Source organism: Pteronotus mesoamericanus, unplaced genomic scaffold, assembly GCF_021234165.1.
Source record: "Pteronotus mesoamericanus isolate MK-2021 breed Mesoamerican mustached bat unplaced genomic scaffold, CSHL_Meso_final contig_22, whole genome shotgun sequence".
NCBI lineage: Eukaryota > Metazoa > Chordata > Mammalia > Chiroptera > Mormoopidae > Pteronotus > Pteronotus mesoamericanus.
The window spans coordinates 7293633-7320391 of record NW_026555090.1 but is presented as its reverse complement, the minus strand read 5'-3'; the positions used below and the strand labels follow the sequence as shown (position 1 = coordinate 7320391).

Sequence of the window (26759 nt, the reverse complement as noted above, 5' to 3'; positions counted from 1 at the left end):
CCTAGAGATGTGCTACTTTCTGGAGATGAAACAGTAAGACATAGCCCCACCTTTATGTATCTGTTAAGATATATATGAAAGATGAGTATTAAATAGATGCAACGATACGTTTAAGCCTAGTAGGAGCTCTGCTGAGGCACCTCTGCCCACTCACCCCAGTGTTGAGAGTTATGGGGATATTTAGTGGGTGACATAGTGACAAATATGAGCCCCAAGGGGTGTGTAGCCATTGGCGAGGCAAAGGTTGACAGGGAACACGATCCAGGTAGACTGGAAGGGTTGGGGCTGGATGGGAGGAGGGGAGAAGGACAAGCGCAGCCCTAGTGTGTCTGAGTCTCTGAATCCATTCAGGCTGCTAGAGCAAAATCCCATAGTCCGGGCTGCTTATAAACAACAGACACTCAGTTCTGGAGGCTGGGAAGTCCAAGACCAGGCTGCCAGCATGACCATGTTCTCGAGAGGTCTCCTGTCCCACCTTGTAGGTGGTTCTTCCTCGCTGTGTCCTCGTGTGGTGGTGGGGCAGGGGATCCCTCCACAGCGTCTTAAAGGCTCTAGCCCCATTCACGAGTCCCCCGCTTCATGACCTACTCACCTCCCAGTGGCCCCACCTCCTAACACCATCATCTTCATGGGTTAGGGTTTCAAGTTAAGAATTCGGGGGACACAAATATTCATTCAGAGCATAGCACTGAGCATGTGAAGATAGCTCCGCATGAACCGACTCCAGAATATTGGGCTGGGGAGAGGGGAGTGCTGGAATATGAGCAGAGAGGGAGGCAGGGGCAAGGCCAGGAGGGGCCCAGCAGAGAGTCACTGTGCCCTTCAGGGAGGGACCATCATGATCAGTTGACCCTTTGGAAAGTTCTCCCTCGGCACTGTCTGTGGGGAACAGACGGTGGGGGTGGGGCGGTGGGGGAGGACAGGCGGGAGTGGTTCTAGGTTTTCCTCTGCAGAAGCTCTGTCAGCCTCCCTGGGCCTCCCAGCACTGTCTCACGAGGCCCTAGCAGGGCCAGAGACGACCACCGGACCTGGGCCCCTGGCGCTGACTGTCCCCTGCCCTCCTGCGTCTGCAGGTGCTACATCACCCTCACCCAGTCTCTGCACCTGACCATGAGCGGGGCCCCAGCGGGGCCTGCAGGCACAGGCAAGACAGAGACCACCAAGGACCTGGGCCGCGCGCTGGGCATCATGGTCTACGTGTTCAACTGCTCGGAGCAGATGGACTACAAGGTACGGGCCCAGCCCTGGGGGGACGCGGAACTGGGCAGGGGCCCTGCGTAGGGACCAGGCTTATCCATGCCACGCTGGCCCAGCACAGAGGCCCAGGCGGGGGTCCCTGCATGGCCTTCATGGGAGGTGCAGGACCCTTGACTCCTGGGGGTTATTTACCTCCTTGTAAACCTCAGCACCGCAGAACCTGCTTCCACGGACGAGACTTGCCCCCACAACTGGGTCCATGTTCAAATTCACCTTGGGAGTCTCCCTTTTATCATCTGTAGAATGAAGAAGCTGAATATATATCCAAAGGTTCAAATTCCCTCTTTGACCTAGAACCATGGAAAGGCTCATGAGCAGCTAATATAAAGTCTTATTAAAATAAAGATAACGTAAAAATCGTATTTGTGCTCTTCTGTAAAAATGGTCATTTCCCCCAGAATATCCACAAGGACAACAAGTCCCATAAGGGCAGGTGTGACTTCTGAGGGCAGACCAGATTAACCCCGACTCCAAGCAAAAGGTGCGCGTAAAAGACCAGGGCAAGGCTCGCGTTCTTCACTCAGGGCGCGCCTCGTCCTGGCCTGTGTCATGGAGATAAGCAAGAGGCCCAGCGGGTAATGGTTAGCTCGCACCTTCTCCTCAGGACCATCCTTGTATAAGTTCTTTTCTAAGAAGTATAATCACAGGCTGCCTCACCGACTCATTACTTTTAGTTTGTTTTACTGTACGTATTTTTGTAAACTGTCCTCAGTCCCTGTTGAAAACAGGATGGCATGTAAGTAAATTTAGAGTAGAAAAAAAATAAAACATGCATTAAGAGTAGATTAAATATTTATGTGTATAACTCATGTATATTGATTGTAAAATAAATTTAATTTAAAAATAATTTTAGAGGCTGCAGGATAACACTTGCAGTTACCGCTTTTAGACTGCTTTAAATTGAGATTCACCTCCCATAAGTTTAATAATTCCTCTTCTGTATAAAATTTTGCTGTGCAGAGCACTCCAGAACCTATAACACCATGGCTTCTCATAGCAAGCAAACAAAATGAGGATTTGGACCCAAAATTACTGTCTTCTCATAGTCTGCACACTCTAAATTTTAGCATGGCTGCTTTTATTGATAAACACATTAAGATAATCTTTTTTGAAGTCAGGCTGAAGGAAGAAAGATTTTTTTTTCCCCTTTAATGATATAAGCTCCACCTTAAAGATTATTTTAAGTTTCTAGATTCTTCCATAGTTAAGCAATGGCAACGTTGCTGATATAAGTAGAGTCTCCCAAGAGGAACATTCTTGAGGACGTGCTCATTTAGGTGTAGGAGACCTGGCCTGCCCGCTGAAGAGAGCCAGCCGATCTCCCCAGTCATGCCTGGCATCGCGAACAGGAAGCAGTGAGCTGGCCCCACGGCCAGGGGTCACTGAGACCATTTTACCCGATTCTTTCAAAACTTTTTACTGAATCCCGTCCCCACCCGTTCCTGTAAGAGTGCAGGGTGGGAGGAGGAGTCGCTCTTAGTCCGCCTGAATGCTGAGCAACGCTTCGGCCGTGCGCGTCTAGGCCAGCCCCGGGGCGCGGTGCCAGCAACAGGGATGGCCTCGGCGAGGCCCCCGGAAGGAGGGCGGCCCCCTCCCTGCCTGGACACTCCACTTCCTTCGTACCACGCAGCCTGTCCAGGCTGTTCTCAAAGCTCCCCTTCCCTTGGTTATCTGCTATTCAGAATTATTTTTAGCACAAAAGTATACTCCCGCAGTCAAGTTAATTTGAATATCGCTATTGCTCAGCTTGTCTTGGGGATCATGGGAGGAGATAGACAGGCAGACAGCTAGATGAAGTACAACCCAGTCCATTTGGAGAGACGAGGAAGACGTGTGAAATCGTTAGGGGAATACCAGGCAACACCGCTCTGAAGGCTAAGGCGTCCTCTACAAACGCGGGCCCTGGAGCGCCGCCGGGTAGAGGGGCAGCCGGGTAGAGGGGCAGCCGCGGAGCTCGCTCGTTGTGGAGGGCGCGAGGCCCGAGGCTGCTGAAGGTCTGGGGGAGTGCTGAACAGCCATGTGCCATTTTGTCACAGCCAAACCCACTAAAGTGTCTGCTTTAAAGGCATGACCAAGTTCTTCGTGCCACTGTCCTTCCCCGCACCTCATCTGAGCTCTGCTCAACTCTTGTCCCCGGGCTCGACGAGGACAAGGAGAAGAAAGGAGTGAGCGTCAGGAAGAGCCATGACACAGTCACCAGGCATCGCTCTATTGTCATTCACGACACTCACAGCGACATGCTCTGTTTCTGTATGTCCATAGAACAAGTTAGAAGTACACACGGGACCGTGGTCGAGTGCATTAGAGTGAGCAGGGAACAGGAGGAGCCAGCAGACGGGTTGAATATGGAAGGGAAGGACCCAAAGCCCCTCGGAGAATCTGACCTTGGGGGTGGGCTACAGACAGACACTCCCGGCTTCAGAGCAGAGGAGGAGCATGCTGAAAACAAGGGAGACCCCTTGGACAGCCAGATCAATGGAGACAGGCAGAGACTGGCGGGAAAGAACGTAGCCGTCATTCCAGCTGGAGGCGGCAAGGAGCCTGATGGTGGGGTAGTAAAAATGGAAGAGAAAGAATGGGAGGCTTTAAAAAAGTTAAGTATCACCTAGTGAACGTGGGGAGGAATGGGCAGTGAAACCGAAGAAGTCACAGGAGAGTGGGGGCCGCAGTCGGGGCCCCTCCCCGTCCCCTTTGCCACAGGAATCCCGAGAGGGGGCATCAGCGAACAGGGAGGACACAAAGCTGTGTAAAGACCTGGGGAAGAGGGAACGTTATTGCTTTACTCTATTAGTGCTTATTGAAAAACATATAAAACTAGCCACTTTCTCCAGCAATGGTTGCAGTTTTAGTGCTCACGTCCTCCTTATATTATAGCAGCAATACTTTCCCCCTTGACCTCAATTTGGAAAGGCTATTGCTGAACCATCAAATGGCTTTGAGCCTACACTGTCTGGATTCTTTCTGACCTCTCTGTAGCATCAGCCCTATAGAGCGCCCACTCTTGATTTCTGAAACATTATACTTCCACAGTCCTCCTAACCCTCTGTTCCCACCTTCTCAGCTTCACCGTCTGATTCTCTTTCGTGTTTTCCAGCTTCCCATGGGCACTGGTGGCACCCGCCCCCGCCCCCCAGCCTCACCGAGGTTCTGGTCCTCTCTGCCTGGGCAGCCAGGCCTCCACTGCATGCCCTGCTCTCCTGCTTGGGGAACGCTCTCTTCTCAGGTCCTTCCTGCCGTCTTCCTCCGGCCAGATTCCTCGTCCCATTAGTATGAATCCTCTCATTTTTCTCTGTGCTCCATTCTGATGGTTTCATGTCCTTCCTTTTGCAGTTCCAACAGGCCACCGATGTTGGTTCTTCCTCCAGCAGGCCTCTCGCTTCCAGGTCTTCAGCCCTATTCTTCTTGCCCTTATTCTAGCCCAGAAACTCACCATTTTATAGCAAAGCAACACCACAGCCTAGAGCCACTGTATAATCATGGTGGGGTCAAAAATAGGGCAAGGTGGGGGTCCCGGGGTGACTGTTCAGACCCTCAGGGGAAAAACTGGGCGGAGGGGTCAAGTATCCACCTATGTAAACTCTACTCTTTTCTGTTTTTATATCTGATATCCATTTGATGAAAGGGATTGACAGCTTGAAAAAGCTTTTAAAACCACTATTAATGTAGAAAAGCGTGGATTTTGATTCCTGAACTTCTACTTAAGTACTTGTGACATTTGATAGGTTGCTATTATTATCCCAAATACAATGATAATAAGGTATATAAGGTATTACTATATATACCTTAAATATTACGCATACACACACACTCATGAATGTAATAACAGCAATATCCAGCTGTAGGACTGTTCTGAGCGCACAGGCACTCCACCTGGAACTTAGGCCATCCCTCAGAGACTGCCTGTGACTAGGTAATCTGAAATAGCCGCATCGCAGACTCCTGGGGGACTTCTCCCTTTCTGACAGTGTCTTATTTCTGTGTCATTGTCTGTTTTTCCCACTAGACCGTAAGACCCCCAAAATAGAGCTTCGTCTCCCTTGTTCACTGTTGATTCCTCTTGATATCGGGTAATTCCCGGCACAGCATATGTACTTGATAAGTACTTGCTGCATGAATAGAGGACTCATTTAATTCAAGGAGCTTAATAAAGGTGGGGTTTATTCTTCCCTCTCTTTGCAAAGTCCACTCCACATCCAAAGTAGCTTGTGTAATGTTAGGCTGATTCTCCTAAAATGTTGATTTAATGATGCTTCTCTCTGTTTCAAACCTCCAAAGATCCCTTATAATAATTCAAGTATTTTCATAACTATGACTCCCCTTAGTAATTCAACTTTCCAGCTAAAATACACCTTTATTTTGTCTTGGAAATGTCATGCTTTTTCTCATTCATTGTCCATAGTCTTCCTTCCTCCTGCAAAGCCCTTACCCCTCCATTCTTCCTACACAGATACTGTGTTCCCATTAAGCCAGCATCCCCAATGTATGTTCTGAGGATAACACAGAGCTCTATGAGATACCACTGCTGTTGGCCAGAGTGCATTCTGAGAAAACCAGGGATCACAAGAGGGAGGGGAAAAAAATCCTAGCCATATTATAACAAAATTGAATGCATTAATTTTGCAGGACTTCTCAGGGCTCTTAAAATGCTAATATGTGTGTTGTAAATGGGCAAAAGCAGGTTGTAGAATGTGGTGCTTCCCAAATTTGCTTGACCAAAGAGCCTCATCTGCCAGGAACATCTTCCAGACTTGGCCCTCCATGAAATACTCTTTGAAAGGGCTGCTGTAACACTACCTGAAACTCACCTCTGGCCAAACTGGTCATCTAGAGCACTGTGACCCACTCCTCTCTGAGCTCCATCACATTTGTGGTTTACATGGTCCATTGGAACCACTGCCTGTGTGGCACCTTACCTGTTTTATTTTTGCACCTTAACTCCTCAACCTGAGAACCAGATAGAAGTTCTTAGGAGGACCGAGCCCTCATGTCTAGCACGTGAGCTATGCACAGAGCCGATGGTCAAGCCATGCCCACTGAGGAAACAGATGGGAGTTTTCTACTATTTGCATTTGCCCAGTACTTGAATGGTGTCTCCTTGCCAATGACCTTGAAAGCATCTCCCAGTAACCTCTCCCTTAGGACTGCTCCATGGTTTCCCAGTTCATGTTGAATGCTCAGAATGGGTTTTCTTTCTAGGGCAGAAATACCATGTTCCCTTTGAAATTCTTCCCTCGCTGTCGTTTGGAAGACTTACCCACAGTTTATTTTCTGTGGGTGTTACTTACTTCCCACCCTTTCGCCAGCTTCCTGTCGCCCTGGGGAGGCTGTGTATTTGGGCATGGGTTTCAAGATACAGACATAAACTTTTTCATCAGCACATGCCAAAGGCTGAGTGGAAGGCTTTTTGTCTGTTTGGCGCAAGAAAAATAATATTTTATTCATTTCCTGGGATTTTGAAAGCTACAGAATCCACAGTATTGCGAGCCGGATGACATTTTAAAGGGATTTTGTTCTAAGTGTCTTGAAAAAGGTTCTGTTTGATCCTGTGACTTATGTTGGCACCCACAGCCATCAAAAATTTAATTGTTCTTGAAATTTTAACACAAGTTTCTAACCAGTGGTCTGTAGGGGTCTGGAAGTATCTGTAATAAAGAGTATGAAAAATGACTCAGATGTGTATTGATAAGCCAGACACTGATAGTAATTTAATTTTTGTACATTTCATTGCAGTCTTGTGGCAACATCTACAAGGGCCTTGCTCAGACGGGCGCCTGGGGCTGCTTTGATGAGTTTAATCGAATCTCCGTGGAGGTCCTGTCGGTGGTGGCAGTGCAGGTATGGGGGCCAGGAGTTGGCGGAAGCCCGTGGCCTTCATGCCACGCTCTGCAGAAGTCTCCGTCCTCTTGTTTTTCAACCTCTGCTCATCTGCTTCCCCGTCTCCCTCCCCCCTTGCATTTCATGCCCTTCCCCCACCCTCTGACATCCGCTGGAGTGCAGGACATGGGCACCCTGCAGGGCCCTGCCAAGGCAGCTCCCTTTACTGGCTGTGGGACTCCGCTTTCTCCTCTGTAAAACAGGGATAAAGACGAGCCAGCTCACCTGCATCACGGGGGGAGGAAGGGGCCAAACCAGATGGTGGACAGAGCTCCGCTCCTGGGAAAGGGCGCAGGCTTCGGAAGCTGTCCGACCAGGGCTTCAAGTCCAGCCCTGCCACTTCCCAAGCGGGAGTCTGGCAAGTCGCTCCACCTCTCTCAGCCCAATTCACTTAATTATATATAAAGTGGGAATTACAGTGTGACTGTAATCGACTGAAGGAAGTCATTTTTTGGTCAGATTTTATGTAAGCATGCTACTTGTCCCTCAAGTCATCCAGAAAGCTCTTATTGATCGCCTACAACATAGGCAGCATTGCTGCAAACGCGAGGGCAGGGTCCCCAGCTGAACGGGCCACATCCCCAGCTGCAACGACTTGAGTTCTCAGGACAGACACGAGCAGAGCACTTGTTAATGTTCAGAAATGACTTGAACCCTGACACATACTATGGGACGAGACTGTAAGACATGTCATCTTGAACCCAGGCCTTCAATGGTGGAGAGGGTTTAAATTTGGGAGCGTCAGAAGCTGGCGGCGGGGGTGGGAGTAGGCAAAGTGAACAAACCTTTGTTGAACGTCTGTTCTGTACCGGACATTTGTCCTATATCATCTCAATATCTTTTATATTCCCACAACAGCCCTATGAGCCACTATGCTCCCCCTTATATAGATACATATATGTATATATGTACATACACATATGTGTGTGTGCGTATATACGATTTAAACCCGTTCACACTGACCAGGGCCAGGTCTGGGCACAGATCTGGAGCACAGGAGGTAAAATAAGAAAATAAATTGAGACAGGCAGGTTTGTACCAAATAGTAGACAGGCTTTAATGGCATGGTGTGCATTACACTTTCTTCAATAGGCAACGGGGACCTCTGAAGACTTCTGAGAGGGAAATTGCCCCTCCACTTGGCAGCGGCTTAAGGGGGGGCGGGGCGCTGGGATAATCAGCGGCTGCAGCCTTCCAAGCTCTCCAGTCCCAGCTGCCAAGGCCTAAGCAGGAGCCTGGCAACTCTCCCAACGGCCCCCACCAACGGGCGGGTTCTTTGCCAGCACCTGTTCCTGGGCCCCTCCCTGTAGGCTGAGGCTCTCCCATTGCCCACTAGGGGGAGCTGTGGTTTGAGAGCGCCCCATCTCTGTTGCTTCAACAGGACAAAGGGAATATAGGGGTGCCCTTAAGTGGTGAGGTCTCAGGAGCAACTGCGTGACTAGTACTTCCATTTGTGCCCACACACCATGAGGTCAAAGGTGGTTTAATTTTCCTCTTAGTGTTCGCTTTTATTTCTAAAGCAATATGTATGCATACAATATGGAAAGAGAAAACCGAACACTTTGGTTCCTATAGGCCTTTTGTTTCATGTTTTCAGGTCCAGACAAAGAATAATGAAAAAGTTTAGCTTCGCTGACATTTTTTTTAGGCAAGTGGGCAGGGTTGAGCCACAAAAGGGGTGCGGGAGGGACTTCAGAGAGAGGCAGTCCCTCTCCGATGAGCCTGTCTGCCCTGGCAGGTGCGTCTCCATCAACCTATGCCCACGTGCTGGCACCTCTTGTCCAGGCATGATGTCCCTGCAGCAAGTAGGCTGGATGGGGGCTGTGGCTAGGTATGGACAGCACCACAGTCTGAACAGTAGTAGAACTCACGCCGCCAGCTAATCACCCTGGCCACCCCCATCTCCAGATGCCACCAGGAGCCACAGGTGGTCCGGGGCCTCTGTAGGTTCCCTTCACTTCCTGCTCCTCACAAAGTCGTTACCACCTCTTGCGTTTGGCTGCCAGTTGGTGCTCTTATTCACTGATTCTTGTCCAGGCTGTTCCTTGGGGAAGCTCCTGAAGGGTACAAAAATATTGAGCTCTTCTTATTCCCAGTGATGATACATATGGTCTTCCCTTTCCTTAGGTTTGTTTAATTTGTTAGGAGTTAGTAGAGGAAGGAAGCCAGATTGCTGGCCTGAACACTCTGCCTGAGGGCCTGTTCGTCTCTTGGCTCAGCGGCTGCCTGCGTGCGTTTCTGTGCTGTCAGTTAGAGCCCGAAACCGACTATGGGCAAGTATCTCCGCTGTGGAAACTGGCAAATCCTCCAACTCGGGGCAGTTTTGCCTCCTTGGAGATCAAGTGGTTAAACATTTACCATCACACGTCTTCCTTGCAGGAATGTGATCTCGGTGTTGCAGGGTCCTTTAAACTTTCAATAGAAGGTGAACGGCTATATTTTTATTTTAACGAATTCTGGATTTCAATACGCTGGCAATTTATTTCTTTAAAAAACAGAAAAACAATCCCTGAGCCAGACAAATGAAACACATCAGCTGGCTGCATTCACCTCTGCATGGTGACTTCACCACTTAAAACCAGGAATGACACTCCAGTAAGTTCTTTTTGAATTTGGGGTGTAGTCCATGTTTGAGTATAAGATATGCAGTAAAACAAGCAAAATAAACCTCTGTCAGGCTACTAATTCTAGGCCTAGAATTGGTTCTGGAAATCAGGAGATAGATGTACACTTTTCACCTCAGTGGATATTGGAGTTGAGGACCCATAGCTCTACGTGTCCCTGAAGCTTTTCTCCTCCTTTCTTCCACTGCAGGTGTTTGGTGACCGAGGCCTTGCTCCGTCTGTTTATTCCTTGCTCACTCTCCCCTGCTGTTTCTACCCACCTTTCCAGGCACCTCTTTCCTCTCTGCTTTTATGACTTTCTGCTCCCGCCCTCCTGGCAGCTTGCTGCAGGCTTCAGAGGGCACTTCCTATTCTTACCAGCCAGGTCACGCTGCTGTGACTGCCCTCATTAAATCCAGGACGACTCGTCAGGGAAAGCTCTCCCTGCGTGTCCCAGGGCAGCACTCAGTGCTGTGGAAGGAGACGTGCAAAAGGGCTGTCTCAGGGCGTCCCTGACGGGAGCCCCGGGAAAGAGCCGGCGCCGAGAGTCGGACCAGGATCAGCGTAGAGCCCGTCTTGGGCTCCAGAGACTGTGTAAGCAAGTTCTACGTACAAGTGGGACTTGAGAAGAAACAGCTTATTGCAGAGTGGGGTTCGCAAGGCAAGAGGGTGGGGAAGTGGTTCTGTGTGTGCGCTCAGACGCCACACTGCCGGTGCTCAGTTCTAACACTGCCACTCACTGGCTGTGTCACCTTAGGTAGGCACGGGGTTCAAGTTCCACATCTGTAAAGGAGGTTAATAACTGCACCTACCTGATGCAGTTGTAATAATTATTAAGGGAATTAATCTGTGTAAAGCACTTAAAACAAACCACGACAGGCAGTAGGCGCTCAGTTAACATTAGTCGCCCTTATGGTGATGACGAAGAGGGCGAAGTTGGTGGTGACGCCGATGGTGAGGATGGCGATGGCGGCAATGACCGTGGCGGCAGGGACAGCGACGGTGGCGGTGATGGCGGTGATGGCGGTGGCAGTGCTGGTTGTGACGATGACAGTGATGATGATGATGAGGGTGCTGGTGGTGGTTGCTGGCGGTCGCATCATTACTATCTGAACACCGCAGTGAATGGGCTGAAAGGAAGTAGGAGGCTGGGACACAGCAGGACAGGGACTCAAGGCCCTCCCTCTGGTCCCCCCAGTATTCCCTACACTTTTCATTCCTTCTCAGTTGACCCGTCCCTGGCTGTCGTACAAAACCTAACAGTTTTCCAACTGATGAGGCGATGCCCACAATCATTGTCCCTAATGAATAAGAGACACTGTGGACTGGCCTTATTTTGAAAGTGTCCAACATGAGGTCACTAAGGGGTTCTCCCAGGTCCGTTCCCTTTTGCTTCTGGAATTAAATGAAACAAGGTCAAGCTGGAGTTCCACGACGCTTGCACACTCCAGTCGAGGAGCACGCCCATAGGACACCCCCTCCAGAAAGCGGTCTGACAGCAGCCTGAGAAAAATCTGAGGGAGTAATATTTAAAATCACATGCCCACCGAGGGGAAAATTGCTTTTAATTATTCACCCAGTGACCCAGGCCGGCATCTTGGTTCAGAAGCCGTACCAGCTCTGACACTTTCTCCCTTGCCTTCCTTCTGCTTCTCTGCCCTCCTCCTCCCTGCTTCTTGCCCACATCGGCTCCTCTACCCAGTAACTTCTACCAGCGTGGGTGTGCTTCCGTGTCCTTATAGGAGGATGTTTTCACGTGTCCTTCCGATTGGCCAAGCAGAATTGCACATCCTACTAGGAAAAAGTGTGGCAATTCCAAGAGCAATTACTGCCATTTTTTAAATGCATACGATGCATTATAATACTTTCTTTAAGAGTTTTGCCCTACTGTTGCAGTCAGCTCACTAGGCCTTGCACTCTGAGCCCCAGAGACACCCCCACACTCGGCTCCTCCAGCTGCTCGTCCCCCCCCATATTCCCTGGTCAGGCATCCCTGCCAGCCCCGCTCTTCTGAGGCGGGAAGCAGCTCGAAGCAGCAGCTCACCATAGCAGTGTTCCGAGTACCCAAGGAACTGAACAAATCCTGCAGCCTTGCAACCAAGGGAGCTTCCCGTGTAGCGCCCTTCACGGAGGAGCTTCAGGTGTAAGGTAAAAACAGAGAACTACAGAAAATATCAAAAGGGATGAGTGGGTTGCACTCCCTGAAGGCAGCAGACTCCAAGCTGCCAGCGGAGAGAGAGGCGTGGAGTGAGCCAAACAGGATTCTAATAACACATGGCATTTTGGAGCAAAGGCTGGAAAAGAGAATGACCACAGGGGACCACAGAATGGGCCGCTTTCCCGGAGTGAAAAGGGCAAAGAGGAGAGGCATGGAGGAAAGCTGAGGGGGTCCATGGAGCAGAGCTCGCTGATAGCCTCCTTAAAATGCACCCCCGCGGAGACCTAGTGTGGCCTGAATACTCTGTGAGAGTGTCTGATGCAGGCCCTGTTCAGGGTGGGGGTGGGGGCATACGGGGGCAGGACCCCTCAAGTCCCCAAGCTCAGACAAGCACACACAGCTTGTACAAATAACAGGGCGGACCATGACCATCAGATCTGGCCTGTGAAAGAAGTAAACCCCCATCCATATATCTGAAATGTCAGGCCTACTAGAGAGGTATAGCTACAGGCCGCAGAGGCTGGAAAGAGAAACTGAACCCATTCGTCTGAGGGGCAGTAGTGGTTGTGAAATTGGTAAGGGCAGTGTGGCAAGGACACTTAATCGGCCACCAGATGTTCTGAGAGTAGACAAATGGCGTCATCTAGTTCCACGCTGCTCCAGCTGGGAACCAGTCAGTGCCAGCCTCCCCGGGGAACTTGTTGGAAGTGTGCACTCTCAAAACCAACGGAGCTGCTGAAATAGAACCTGCATTTTCACAAGGTCCTGGGGATTCCTACGCACAGCAAAGCTGAGGGCTCGCTGCTCTGGCACAGCAAGCTCCACCCTGGATGCACATCAGAACCGCCTGGGCGAGTCTGAAAACCGTGATGCCTGAACGCAGGCTCTGCCCCAGAGGTTCTGATCTTATTGGCCTGGACACCCAATTTTGTTTTTAAAAAGCTTCCCACGTGGTTCTCATGTTTGGGGAACTTTGAGAACCAGAGCAGAGAGGGAGGCTGGCAAGTAAGGAAAACGCCTGGAGGAGGGAGGAGCTTGGGTTCACAGCAAGACCCACAGGATGGAGCCCAGCTGGGCCAGCTCAGGGGGCGCAGGGACCCATCCTGTCCACGGCAGGCGGGCAGAAGGGAACGGGGACTCAGGCTCACCCGGGGGCAGGTCAGTCTGCAGCCGCGAACGGGGGCGCCTGGGCAGCAGGGAGGGTGAGTTGAAATCCAAGGATTGACTGGACTGCAGCGGTGCTTGAACTTTCGCTCGGATCAGGAGGGCTTGTTAAATGCGCTTGTTGTCACCCCAGGCTTTCTGATTTGGTCAGTCTGCGGTGGGGCCCAGAAGGTCCACGGGAACTTGGCCCGACCCAGGGACCCCAGCTGGGACAGGCACAAACACCTTCTTGGCCTTAGCGTCCTCGTTGGTACCACATTCGGTCCCGGTCGGGGTTCCTCGGCGTCGGCACCGTTAGTGTCCCGGGCCTGCTGACCTCCGTCGTGAGGATCTGTGCGGCACATCCTGTGATGTTTAGCCGCGTCCCGGGCCTCTCCCCACTAGTGGTGACAACAGAAATGTCTCGAGATTTGGTCCAGGGTTCCCTCAGGAGGGCAGGGGCAATGTCGCCCCCACAGAAAACACTGGTTTCCACAGAGTTCCCTGGGTCTGTTTGTTTCATGGATGCCAAACGCACCTCTTCTTATTTTGTGGAAGCTGATACCTCTAAATTATAACACATGTGATTATTTTCAGAGCAAAACAAATTCCTCTGGAAATGTATATTCAGGGGTGGGAAAAGGTAGGTTTACAGTTGCTCAAATGGAAAGGACATCCAGGTTATGGTTGCTGCAGCGGCTTCACCAGCTCCATGTTTTGCACACTCACATCTGTCCGCCGCCTCTGCCCTCCCCGCGCGCGACGTCGTCGAGCTGGCCGTCACCAGCGCTCCCGCGGGGGAGGCGCTGCGGGGAGTGGCGGAAAGCAGCGCTTTGGCACCAGGTGGCCCGGTTTTCAACTCGGGTCACCTGACTTACCAATAGTGAGACCTCTGGCATCTGGACATCTGCTTTCTTTTTTCTTTTAACTTTTTGCTTTGAATAGATATTAAAGTTATATAAAGGTTGCAAAAATAGTACAGAGTTTCAACATATTCTTCCCTTAGCCTCCCCTACGTCGACACCTTATATAATATAATACAGTTTCTTAACTGCCTTCTGCCTCAGTTTCCTCGTCTATAAAACTAGGACCCCCCCCGCCCCCCCCCCCCCCACACACCTCATACAGCTGTGAGGAGGACTGAATGGAATAATTTGTGTAAAATACTCAGAAGAGCAACTGGTACATATCAAATGTTCAGTAAATGTCAGTGATTATTTTGTTGGTATTCCCTGTGGCTTTAAAATCTCCAGGAACAATGAGTGTTTAGTGAAGAAACAGACCCCATGAGTCAGGAGCATACCTTGCAGCCTTACCTGTCAGTCCGTGCCTTCCTGTGTGCGCACCTCCACCTGGCTGGGCTCACAGTTTAACCCCCACAATCCCGTCCACCCGCTTCCCTCCTGGCGTCCCGAAGGACGTCCTGGATCCTGACCGCTGTTACCTTCCAGGGGCCTGTGCCGGGGGTCTCAGCTGCGGAGCGCAGGAAGAAATGCCAGCAGAGCCCCGCTGTTGTACAGAAGCCAGGCTAACAGAACCTGTTATTAGCACCGATGCTTCGATGTTAACTGCATCCTCCAGTCTGCTCAACACTCTCCCTCAAGGGCCCCTACAGAATTTACACAAAAGCACAGATGCCGCAGATCCCACAGCGCAGCATCAATTCTCGCTGAGCTTGAGGTTTCTGGGCCTTGGTGTTGCCAGAGGGAATCTTGAATCAGAGGGAACAACAGAAAAGGTCTCCAGCTCTCTCACTTTTGCCTCCACCCAGAGGTATCGGAGCAATTTGTAAATGGTAATTAAGCGCATGCCCCCCCCCCCCGCTGCCCCCACTCCAGAACAAGGTGAGTGCCCAGTATATGTAGATGGACGGACCAGGGCCTGAGGAGAGAACCCAGCCTTTACCCCTCACATGGCTTGCAGGGTGGCGAGAGGTTACGCGGCAGAGCTGGGCTGAGAGTTCCGGAGAACCAGCGGAGCTTGATCTGTGCGGCGGGCCTGCTGGGAGCTGGAGGTTCAGTCTAAACTAATTGCTGTGAGCGAGCTCAAATGCATTCAGTCATTAGAACTTCACTTTGGGAAAGGAGCTGGATCCTAATTGTGGAACTGTCATGCATTGTGGCAAATGCTGCCCCTCCGGGCACTGGGGAGAGCCTTGCCCAGTGTGCACGCTTTCTCATTCTCTCCCTCTTACACACACACCCCTGCAGCCCCAGCTCCTACCAAGCCCTTCCTTGGCTGTTCTAAACTCCCTGAGCATAGCTGCCATGCTTGGGGCTCATTCAGAAAACCTGGCCCTGGCCCCGGCCCTGGCCTTCAGAACCCTGAGAGGCTGGGGGTGCTGGGAGACGCTCCAGGGCCTGGCTGAACCCGTGTGCCCTTTTGTCTTCTCTCCTTTTGTTGCACGTCATTTTTGCACACTTTTTTTCAAAGCACCGGGTGTGAAAATAAATAGGTGAATTTCATTACTGCGAGTAAGAGTGATCTAGAATGGAGATCTGACCGGGCCAGGCTTCAGCTCAAATCCTCTGCAGCTCCAGCCCAGAACTAAGAAAAAGCCTGATCTCTTTAGAAGGGCACCCATACCCGCGGGAACTTGGGCCGGCCTGCGTTGGCGGCTGCGGCTCGCTCTTCTCCTCACCCTGCAGGACCCTCCCTGCATGCAGGAGTCACGCAGGCTGCATGCCGCCTGTCCTGGGGATGCAGTGGCTGTGAGGGGTTAAACCCAAATGAGGGTCACAGCCATGATGGTGACAGGCAGACGCGTATTAAGCATTCCCAGGTCAGCTGCTGTTTGTAAGCGTCTTCTACATGCTAAACTCTGTATGGCTCTTTTTAATTTAATCGTGAGAACAAGCCCGGGAGGTAGGTACCGGTGTTCTCTCCATCAGGCAGTGGCTAAGAGCCAGGCTCCGGAGTTCAACTGCCGGCTTCAAATCCAGACGCCGCCCCTGAGCCGCTGTGGAAGGCTGGGCAAACGACTCCCCTTGTCAGCGCTTTCACTCCATCCCAGAGAAATGAGGACGGTGGGTGGCATTGAGTGCCCCCCCTCCCCCCGCCAAGGGCTGTGGTAGGATCAAATGAGTTAATACATGAAACGCGCTCAGAACAGTGCCCAGCGCATGGTGAGCGCTAACACTCTATGTTAGTGCAGAGGGGACCGACGCTCAGAGAGTTAGACACCTGTTTGCTGGCTCCTCCCAGCCTCCTGCCGGCTTCTGTGTGATAAATTTGGCTATGTGTGGCCAGACTTCTTTTAGGCGCACATCCAGTGGCCATCGGTCAAGCGCCTCGGTTGCGGGCATCGTGCCTGTTCTTCAGTGAAAGGGGCCGCAAAGCAAGGAGGGCCTGCGTGGAGCGGGGTTCCCAGCTTTCGCTGCCCCCCGACACTGAGACTCAGCGGAGGTGGTTTTCCATTGACTTGTTCACCAGGTAAAAAGCATTCAAGATGCCATTCGAGATAAGAAGCAGCAATTCAACTTCCTTGGGGAGGAGATCAGCCTGAATCCTTCTGTGGGCATCTTCATCACCATGAACCCCGGCTACGCTGGCCGCACGGAGCTGCCTGGGAACCTGAAGGCTCTCTTCCGGTGAGCGCGCGCCGCGCCCCCAGCGGCGGCCCCGAAGGGGGCTTCTTTTATTTGTTCTGTGGGAAAGGTGTGGCCTATGGGAAAGAGGAAATTTGGAATACGTAGAAAAGTATATTTTTTGAAAAAACACCTTTAACGTCATCACCAGTAAAATGGTTTTTTGCTTAATTGTGCTGTTTTTCCTTATGTGCATGTTTTAAAGTCACATATTTGTAGCCTTCATTGGTCGTCTACACACAGTTTGAGTTTGGTATTGTTTTGTTTTTCATTTCATAGTCTATCATAATCACATCATAAATAGTTTCCTGTTTAATATTCTTAATAAGTCTCATTTCAAGACTGCATTTTATTCTATCAAGTACATGGTCCACATGAAATTCACTAGTCCCCATAGTTAAATATTGAGACTGTTTCTAACACTTAAAATGTTTATGCATAATGTTGTAATACACATCTTTGTAAATGTCCTTTTTTCAGTATGCATGATTATTTTCTTTGGCTAGCTTCCCAGAAGTGGAATCACTGAGTTAAGAGGGAGGAACATTTTTAAGGCTTTGATACACATTGCCAAATTGCTTTCTAAAGGAGATATGCCAAATTACATTCCTAGCAGCAATGCATGAGAACACTTATTTTTACCTTTGCCAATGATGGATAGGACCATGTTTTAAAATCTTCTTTATTTTGACAAGAAAAGACAAATGCCTATCCTAGCAGGAGCTGGAATCTCCATTCCTTTTTCAGAAAAAAGACATCAGCCCAACAAAGAGAAACCTGAAAGATGCTTCGCGGCATCTCACGGTCCTCCCACGGAGCGATTACCTAGGACAGAGGCCGTGGGAGCTGTGATGAAGTTTGTCACGGCTCTGGATGTCAAGGCCTAGGAGGCCACTGGGAAGCTGCTTGGGTACCCAAGTCCCTCACATCTAAACTGCCCCAGGGGTGGCAAATCCCTGTCTCACAGGAGCAAGCAGGTGGCTATCTCTTCCTTCAGCCAGGTCTGCACTTCAGCCAGGAGCTTGTGGGAATCTGAGCAGCCTGTCTAACCTGGTGCCATGAACACCGTGCTGTTCCCTAGTTGTTCGCAAAACATACTCCCTAAACAAGCCTGTGTCACAAATGATAACAGAGCTGGGTTATCACTATGATGAGAATTAGTCCCTATATTTTTCCCTGGATTTAGACAGAACATATATCCATAGGAAATTTGGGCGAGGGGCAACTGAAGAATATTTGTAAAAGCAATAAATACAAACATATAATTTTACATTTGATTCACACTAACACACACACACACGCAATCCCTCTGAGGAGGCATACTATTAGTACAGTAAGAAAACAGATGGATTCAGAAAATTCTTCAGGGCAGTAACCTTCATTACCAGGGTTAGCTAGTAGCCCAACCGGTAAGCAGCAGAACTGGAACTCGAACCCAGGCCGTCTGGCTCCAGACTCTGCTCCTTCCCATCCCAGGCCTCCCATCCAGAGATAACCAGTGTAACCATTTAGCATTCTTCCTCCCAGTGTTTTGTGGGTAGAGTAGGTATTTCTTTTCCAAACTTGGGATCAGACCCTACATAATTTAGTATCCTGCCTTTATTGGTTAATGTCTCCTCGGGTCACTGAATAGTTTTTCTTTTACAGCATTATTTACCATGGCCACATTGCATTCCATTGTGTGGATACATATTTAACCTTATTTCATGTTGCAAAATAATTTTGAGTTTCTAAGTATTTTGTTGCTCCTTTGATTTGAATGCAATGTAAGAATTTGAAGGAAAAATGTACTTGAATGAAATGTTTTGGAAAATTTTGCATTAGTGTAGGAAAAATACAATTAAAGAATGTAACAACCTTAGGTTCCTATTACTTACCTAATGAACTAACTTAAAAATAAGTAATTTTAAAATAAAATGTTTCTAGAGCCAGAGGGAATAAAAAGCAATGTAAACTCTCCCACATAGACAAAAATCCCCTTCTGCATTCTCTTGCATGCCATTTTGCGACAAGGGAGGTTAATAGGCATTTACTTTAACCCTCAGCATTAAGTACGAGCATTTATATTTGTATGCAAGTGCGTGCAAAACAAGCCCTTAGTGTCCGGGTTTGGAAGACACATATGTGCTCAGGATGAGAGGTAAAGAGATCCTCACTTTCCTTTTGACACCAAGAAGGACTCAGTTTCTCAGCCTCAGCCCCTCATCTGTTTTAGGCAACTTGCGTTACTAATCTGTGCCTTGTGTAAAGCACACTAGACTCAAGTTACAAGACTTGGGTTGTAGTTCCAAATTCTGCCCGTGTCTGCTAACATCATCCATTAACTTGGGGAAGGGGGTTCACTTCCTTTATCCTTAGTTCACTCAGCTTTCAATTGAAGATCTTAGATGAAACCACTGCGAAGGTCGAAGTTTTCACACTCGCAGGCGCCTCCATCTGTGGCCTCAGCAGGTGTCCCCTGCCTTAGACGCTCCCCATCGCCTGTGTGGTTGGGAACTGTCTTACCTTTTGTCTCCCTGTGCACAGGCCCTGCGCGATGGTGGTTCCAGACTTTGAGTTGATCTGTGAGATCATGCTGGTGGCGGAAGGATTCATCGAAGCCCGGTCATTAGCCAGAAAGTTCATCACCCTTTACCAGTTGTGCAAAGAGCTCCTCTCCAAACAGGTATACTCCCGGTCAAATCAGAAAGTCGATCATGAGTGATTGCCATAGTCTGGACAGATCCCAGGGCCAGCATATCAGGGCAATTATTAGAGACTTCTTGAGTTGTTGTGCCCATAAGCTTATTAAAAGTTCTGAACACTTCGATAATTAAGATGTCTATTTTCTTGACCCAGCATTTTAAAAATTTGACTGCAGAACTCCCATTTTTAATTGAATGTGTAGCAGCACCTCATCGATCACCGGTATCCCACAAGAACACACAGCAGTAGCTGAGAGAAACCTTAGAGGGAACTGTCTTCCCCTGAAGGGACATGGGATGGACGGAGGGCTGGGGAGAGAGGGGGGCACCAAGGAGCCCAGGGCTTCTCACCGCTGCTCCGCCTTAAATGTGGCCCCTGCCTAGGGAAGGTTCCCTCCCAGAAATAACTCCTTAAAACTCCAACTCCAGCGTCGGTGCCTTGGACAGAATTTCTTGGTGGCCATCAAGCTTCCCTGCACTGTTTCCTATGAGTTTCGCTTCCCTTTGGGGAATCTCTGACTTGGGTCACGTTTGTTGCCAAAATGCGAGCTCTCTCAGCCCTGTGACACCTGTCAAGATGGATTAAAAAAGCCTCTTCTAATTTCCTCACATTTCCCAGGCCCTTTGCTCATCACATCCTCTCACTAGGTCAGTGACGCCATGACTCCCAGGCCAGTGACTTACTTTCGCAGTCCCATCCCTAACCTCTCTTTGGAACAGTAGACCTGCATATACAGTGGTCTACACCACAGCTTCCCTGAGAGTCTAAAAAGCACCTCCAGGTCAGCATCTAAAGCTCATCCTCCTACCAGCTTCTACCGCAAGCCTACTTCGGCATTTCTTCCTTCCACCACTTACCCATTTGCTAATCCTGGAACCTTGGCAGTTATCCTTGATAACACTCCTTTACCTCAGCCGTCTGTCTAATCATGAATGAGCTGTTGCTCATTCCACCCTCTGCATATCCCTCAAAGACACTATTTTATTTCTAAGACTTTCATTCCAATCACACGTCTCTTGCTTAAAGTTTTAAAACCTCCTCTGTACTAGTTTATCCACTTCTAGCCTCTTGAATTCATTCTTTAGCCAACGGCTAGAGTGATTCACTTAAAAATGCTCTTCAACGTTCTTAGAATAAAGATCGATATACTTATCGCTCTCCACAAGAGACTCACATGGAGCTCTGTCTCTAGCCAACTTCCGCAGCTTCATTCCACAGCCTTCTTCATATTGTACTACATACTGTACCTATGTTGGTTTCTTTGAGTTTGGTTTGCAGTGAAGACAAAGAACTTGGCAGCAGCACTTAGGCTAAGAGCCAGACTTCCCTGAAGAAACAATAGTAAAGAAGACCTGAGGGAGTACAATTCAGTCAAGCAGAGATGAGAAAGGGATACAGTCAAGGCCGGAAGGAACTCCTATTCCACAGGCTCAGGGGAGAGAAGACAGTCCATTTCAAGTACAGCCACCACATCTATTGTCTTCATGGCACAGTAAATTGTCCTTTGTAGCATGTGCCACAGCTCTCATTCAATAACCACCTGCTATGAAGCAAGTGGCAGAGCTGGGATTGGAGCCTAGGTCTGTCTCAGCGCAGGTTCTGTGCTCCACGCTGCGCCCTCTCCACTTCCCCCACCAGACGGCCCCGAGGCCTGACGTCAGCAGTGTGGTCCATTCTTCCATGGACTCTACTAACAGAACCTGTGACCAGCGGGGTCCGCCTTTGACAAAGTATTTTTAACATTCAACTTTATATTAGTTTCACGTGTGCAGCATAGTGTTGGACATTTACATACTTGGAAAGTGATCCCCCCAAAAGTCTTACACCCACCTGACACTATGTTTGGTTACTACAGTATTATTGACTATATTCCCTAAGCTGTACTTTACGTCCCTGTGACTGTTTTGTAACTGTAACTGTCAATTTTCACCTCTTAATCCCCATATCTTTTTAACCCAGCCCCTAACACCTCTCCCCCTCCCAATCTGGCAACCATCAGTTTGTTCTCTGTATCTGTGAGTTTTTCTGTCTTGCTTGTTTATTTTGTTTTTTAGATGCCACGTCTAAGTGTAATCATATAGTATTCACCTTTCTCTGTCTGACTTATTTCACATAGTATAACACTCTCTAGGTCCAACTGTGTTGTTGCAAATGATAAGATTTAATTCCTTTTTATGGCTGAGGAATATTTCATTGTATATACATACCACTGCTTTACCCATTTGTCTCTTGATGGATCATTTAACCCATTTACATTTAAAATTGTTTTTATAGGTATGTAGTTATTGCCATTTTATTCACTGCTTTCTGATTTTTTTTAGTGCTTTTCTGTTCCTTTCATATTATCTTACTCTCTTTCTTCTATGTTGATGACTTACTGTAGTGTTGGGTTTGGATTCCTTTCTCTGTATTTCTTGTATATTTCCTATAGATTTTTGGTTTGTAGTTACTATATGCATCACGTATATCAAGCTATGTGTATAAGAAGTCTATTTTAATTGATGGTCAATTAGGTATGAACACACTCTAAAATCATGGTCATTTTCACTCATCCACTCCATGTTTATGTTTTTGTTATTAATTTTTACTTCTTTTGTGTGTATGCTTGTGTGTATCCCTTACTGTTATAATTACACATGATCTTACTTTTTTTGTCTGTTAATCTTTGTACTAGCTTAAATGTTGTTTGATCCACAGCTTTTATTATGTGTTTGCCTTTGTCAGTGGAATTTTTCTTTGTGATATTTTCTAATTCATGTTTTTGGTTTCTTTTCTTCTTAAAGAAAACATTGCTTATGATACTGATTTGGGGGAATGAACTCCTTCAGCTTTTTCTTATCTGGGAATCTCTTTATCTCAATTTCAAATCTAAATAATAGCCTTGCTGGGTAGGATAATCTTGGTTGTAAATCTTTACTTTTCATCACTTTGAATATTTCACACCAATCTCTTCTGTCCTGCAGTTTCTATGGGAGCACCCTTGTAGGTAACTAACTGCTTTTCTTTTGCTGCTTTTAAGAGTCTCTCTTTGGCCCTGGCCAGGTGGCTCAGTTGGTTGGAGTGTTGTCCTATACACCAAAAGTTTGCAGGTTCAATTCCCAGTCAAGACACATTCCTAGGTTGCGGGTTTGATTCCCAGTTGGAGCGTGTACAGGAGGCCACCAATCAATGTTTCTATTCTCACATCAGTCTGTTCATTAGATTCCACATATGAGTGAACTAATATGGTAATTGTGTTCCTCTGACTGGCTTATTTCACTCAGCATAATGTTCTCCAGGTTCATCCATGCTGTTGCAAAGGGTAAAATTGTCTCCTTCTCCTTCTGCTTTTCCTTCTTTATGGATGAATGGTATTCCATTGTGTAAATGTACCGTAGCTTTTTTTATCCACTTGTCCACTGATGGACACTTAGTCTCCTTCCATGGGTGTGGGACTAGCCTATTTCGCATCTCCACCCCTCCTCCCTATCAGGTTATATCCTTGGCTTCTTCTTTATATCCTTAGTTATGACATTTCTGTTCAGCTAGACTTTATGTGGTTCTTGAGGTGGTTGTTCTATAATTTAGTTGTAATTTTGATGTGGTCGTGGGAGGAGGTGGTCTCAGTGTTTACATACTCTGCCATCTTGACCAGAAGTGATCAAATTTTCAAGAAATTATTTTTAACTCCTTCTCTCAAAGAGACTGAAGGCCTCTCAGGCAGAGCATGTAAGGTCAGCCTCAGCAGTTTCTAAGAGCTAACAGCCTTGACGTACAGGAGGTAGGTGGAGAGGTTTGGAAGTGGTTCTGCTTAATCTCCGTGACCCCAGTTCCCTGTGTGTTCTGTGTCTGCTTTGTTGCCATCACAACTGGAAAAATGCCAGGCCGGAAACCAGGATCCTGAGATCACCACCTCCTGCATCATCTTTGCTGTGCTCCTGCCTTTGCCTCACAATGACCTAGTCCTGACGAGCTCTCTGTGGTTTCGCAGCCGCTGGCCTGCGCACATGGTGCTCTGCTTCCCGGCTACTGTAGTCTAACCCTTGCTGCCCTCCCGCAGGACCACTACGACTGGGGCCTGCGGGCCGTCAAGTCTGTGCTGGTGGTGGCCGGATCTCTAAAGCGAGGAGACCCTGACAGGCCCGAGGACCAAGTCCTCATGCGCTCCCTGCGAGACTTCAACATCCCCAAGATAGTGACCGATGACATGCCCGTGTTCATGGGCCTGATCGGGGACCTCTTCCCCGCCCTGGATGTCCCTCGGAGGAGAGACCTCAGCTTCGAAGCTTTGGTTAGGAAGGCGGTGGTGGAGCTGAAGCTCCAGGCTGAGGACAACTTTGTGCTGAAGGTATGTTTTCCTCCCAAAACCGGTCTCTTAATTCTTTACTCAGACAATGGGTTATACTTCATCCTTCATCCAAAGGGTTGCTTTAACTGGACAGATATTTGTTTACTTTGTAAGAACTCAATTCATTTCAATAATTCTTTCCTGTGGCAGCCACAATGGGCACTGCATGGTGGGGAACATGAGAGAAAGACCGGGTCCTGACCACCAGGGAATTCTAATGGGAGGAATAAGACACAGTCTGCTCTGCTACAGTATGTGTTCCTTTAATGTGAATCCCTTCGTACATGATTAGAGAGGAACAAAGAGATATAATGTGGAAGCCATGTGGGTTCATATACACTTTTCTGCTCTTGTAAATATTTTGACGTGATCGGAGGCAGGCTTTTTACAATTAAAGAAAAATGCCTTAGGGGGGTAGGCAGAATAATGCCTCTCTCCAAGATATGCACATTCTGATCTCCAGAATTTATGACGATGGTACATTACATGGCAAAGGGGCGTTAAAGTTGCAGATAGAATTAGGCGGCTAATCCTCTGACCTTGAGGTGAGGAGATGGTCCTGGTTTATTGGGTGGCCCAATATAATCACAGTGGTCCTCATAATGGAAAGAATGAGGTAAGACAGTGAGTTTCAGAGTGATGCCGCGGAGAAAGATGCCACCGGCCACTGAGACGGAGGCGGGGACCATGAGCCAGGGAAGGTGGCTGCTTCCAGAAGCTGGCAAAGGCAGGAAAACAGAGTTTATCCCAGAGCTTTCAGAAGGAACTGGCCCTGTCAACACCTCGATTTGAGCCCAAAGAGACCCACTTTGGACTTCTGACCACCTAACCTGTAAAACAATAAATTGTGTTGTTTAAGTCTTTAAGTTTGCAGTAATTTGCTACAGCAGCACCAGAACATGAATACATTTAGCCACAGATACAGACTTGAAGAAAAAGACCCTGAAAACTTAGTGCATATGTAACTAGTTTTACAGCTGTAGGAACCATGGTGGTGTTTTCTAGGAAGGCTCAGGGCAGGTGAAAACATTTCCCCGTCTGTGAAAGCAGCGGGTTGATGAAGAAGGCTCCACCCAGATCAGATCCTTAGTTGTGACTAGAATGGTCTTATTAGAAGTGAATCTTATTGCAAAAGAGAGCACAGGTCCCCAGATTTAAGGCTTCAAAGAGTTAACAGACATGAGAGAGAGTAAAAACTCTCTGATGATTTACGTGTCCTAGCATTTTTTGGGGGGGTGGGGAGGGAACTAGGAAGAATTGTTGAGTTTTCAGGGCTTGGGATACAAAATTCTGTACATTTTGAGTGATCTGCCCCATCCCTGGTTTCCATAAGCCTGTCGTTTTTACTGCGCAGTTTTGTAGAAGGCAACATTTTCCGGATGCATAAATGTCGTTACAGGGGAGGCAGCTGCACACAAATAACGATGCCTTGGAGCTGGATATGACAAGTGCCACAGCAGAGGGTTCTGGGGTACAGACACATGGGTGGAATTTTTTTTTCTTGCACAATAACATGTTGACAAATCACATGAACATCCCTTTAGAGTTCACGGGGTTTTTAGATTCTGTATCACATTATGTTCCCCCAAACCCCCAAGGCAGATGACAGGTGAAACATTTTACAGTAACTGGGAAGCTGTTACTTCTCCAGGACATTTCACTAAGCTGCTTCACAGGAGAGAGAGAGGAACGGAGGCCTGGGGGCAGGTCGCTCCTGCCTGGCTCCTGGAGGCGCTTCTGGCTCACAAGGCTTTCAACAGTAGAAATCAAGCCCTGGCTGCGTGTAAATAGAATTGCAAGTCGGTGTCTGATTTCATTTCTGGGATTACATTTTATGGAAGAAAGTACTGCCTGGTCCTTTGCAGAAGAAATTTCTTTTGCAAGTTGGCACCTTACTACGATCAAACTCCCTCTTTTTCAGTTCAGTAGATAGACTTTTTGTGTGTGTGGTATTTTTTTACTCATGTTTATTCCATTACAATTGTCCCAGTTTTCCCCATTTCCCTCCTCCTCCATTCCGCCCACCACCCCTGCCCCGATCCCACAGCCAACCCCACACCGTGGTCCGTGCCCACGGGCCACTCATACATGTTCTGGGACTAGTCCCTTCCCCTTCTTTCCACCACCATCTCCCTTCCTTACCCCTTTCCTCCGGCAGCTGTCAGTCTGATCCTTGTTTCCATGTCTCTGGTTCTGTATTGCTTGTTAGTTTATTTTGTTCATCTGATTCCTCTTATGAGATCACATGGTATTTGTCTTTCACCGACTGGCTTATTTCACTTAGCATTTCACTTAGTCTCCAATTCCATCCATGCTGTCATAAAAGGTAAAGGCAGAGATCGGCAAAAGGGCATTCCAGGTAGAGGGAAAAGGGTCGGCACAGGGGTAGATGGGGAAGCAGAGACTGCACTAGCAGCAGCAAAGAGCCCATTGTTGCTAGAGAAAAATGTCCTGGGGTGGTGGGCGGTGCGGGGGAGTAGGCAACGGGACTCAAAAGGTGATATGGAACCGCGATGCGGGGGGCCTTGAGCCAGGCTGAGCGGTTCCTTTTAAAGGGCTGATCGGAAGGTGCATCCCCACCCCAAAGATGAGCTGCATCTGAGGCAGTGCCCCGGGACTGGGCTCTTCGATCAGAGGAGCCTGCGACTTTCCAGACTCTGGGAGTCTGCTGAGGCACCACAACCCTGCTTGCCCATTTTCTGCATTGTTTCCTACTCAGAATCTTAGTCTCCTTCTCTCTCTGTCAGTTGGCCCACATTCTGCCTCCTCCCCTTCTTCTCTGTAACCACTTTCGGCTCCTCGGATGAGACAGATGCTCTCTATTAGAGGCTCTTGGAACAGATGATGTTTCCTACCAAGCTTTTATTTGCACTGTCCACTGAAACTTCTGAAGGTTAATCCATCAAAACCCCTAGTGAGGCTCTCGTTTGAGATGACATTCTGTGATCCCTTAAAAATAATCATATAAATGTGGTGGGGGGTTTTTTCTTTTAAAGAAAGAGGAATAAGGCCACTGAAGTGTGGAAACTGAGAAAGGGATAGTACAATAAATTTCTGAAAGGGGAAAGAGGAAAACGGGGTGAGAGATCCAGCAGAGCTGAACAGGGCTGCAGGGTACACTTAGG

General features: G+C 48.5%; 1 protein-coding gene across 2 annotated transcripts in view; it reads left to right on the top strand.

Annotated features, from left to right (window-relative positions):
- The window catches only part of DNAH9 (dynein axonemal heavy chain 9), a 301438-nt gene that overhangs the window by 99318 nt on the left and 175361 nt on the right, over positions 1-26759 (top strand). For both annotated transcript variants that reach the window (XM_054571228.1, XM_054571229.1), the window contains exons 27-31: positions 1074-1230; positions 6988-7092; positions 16468-16625; positions 19149-19287; positions 23347-23634. In XM_054571228.1, the coding sequence (XP_054427203.1) occupies positions 1074-1230; positions 6988-7092; positions 16468-16625; positions 19149-19287; positions 23347-23634 (847 nt within the window). The remainder of the gene's footprint in view (positions 1-1073; positions 1231-6987; positions 7093-16467; positions 16626-19148; positions 19288-23346; positions 23635-26759) is intronic.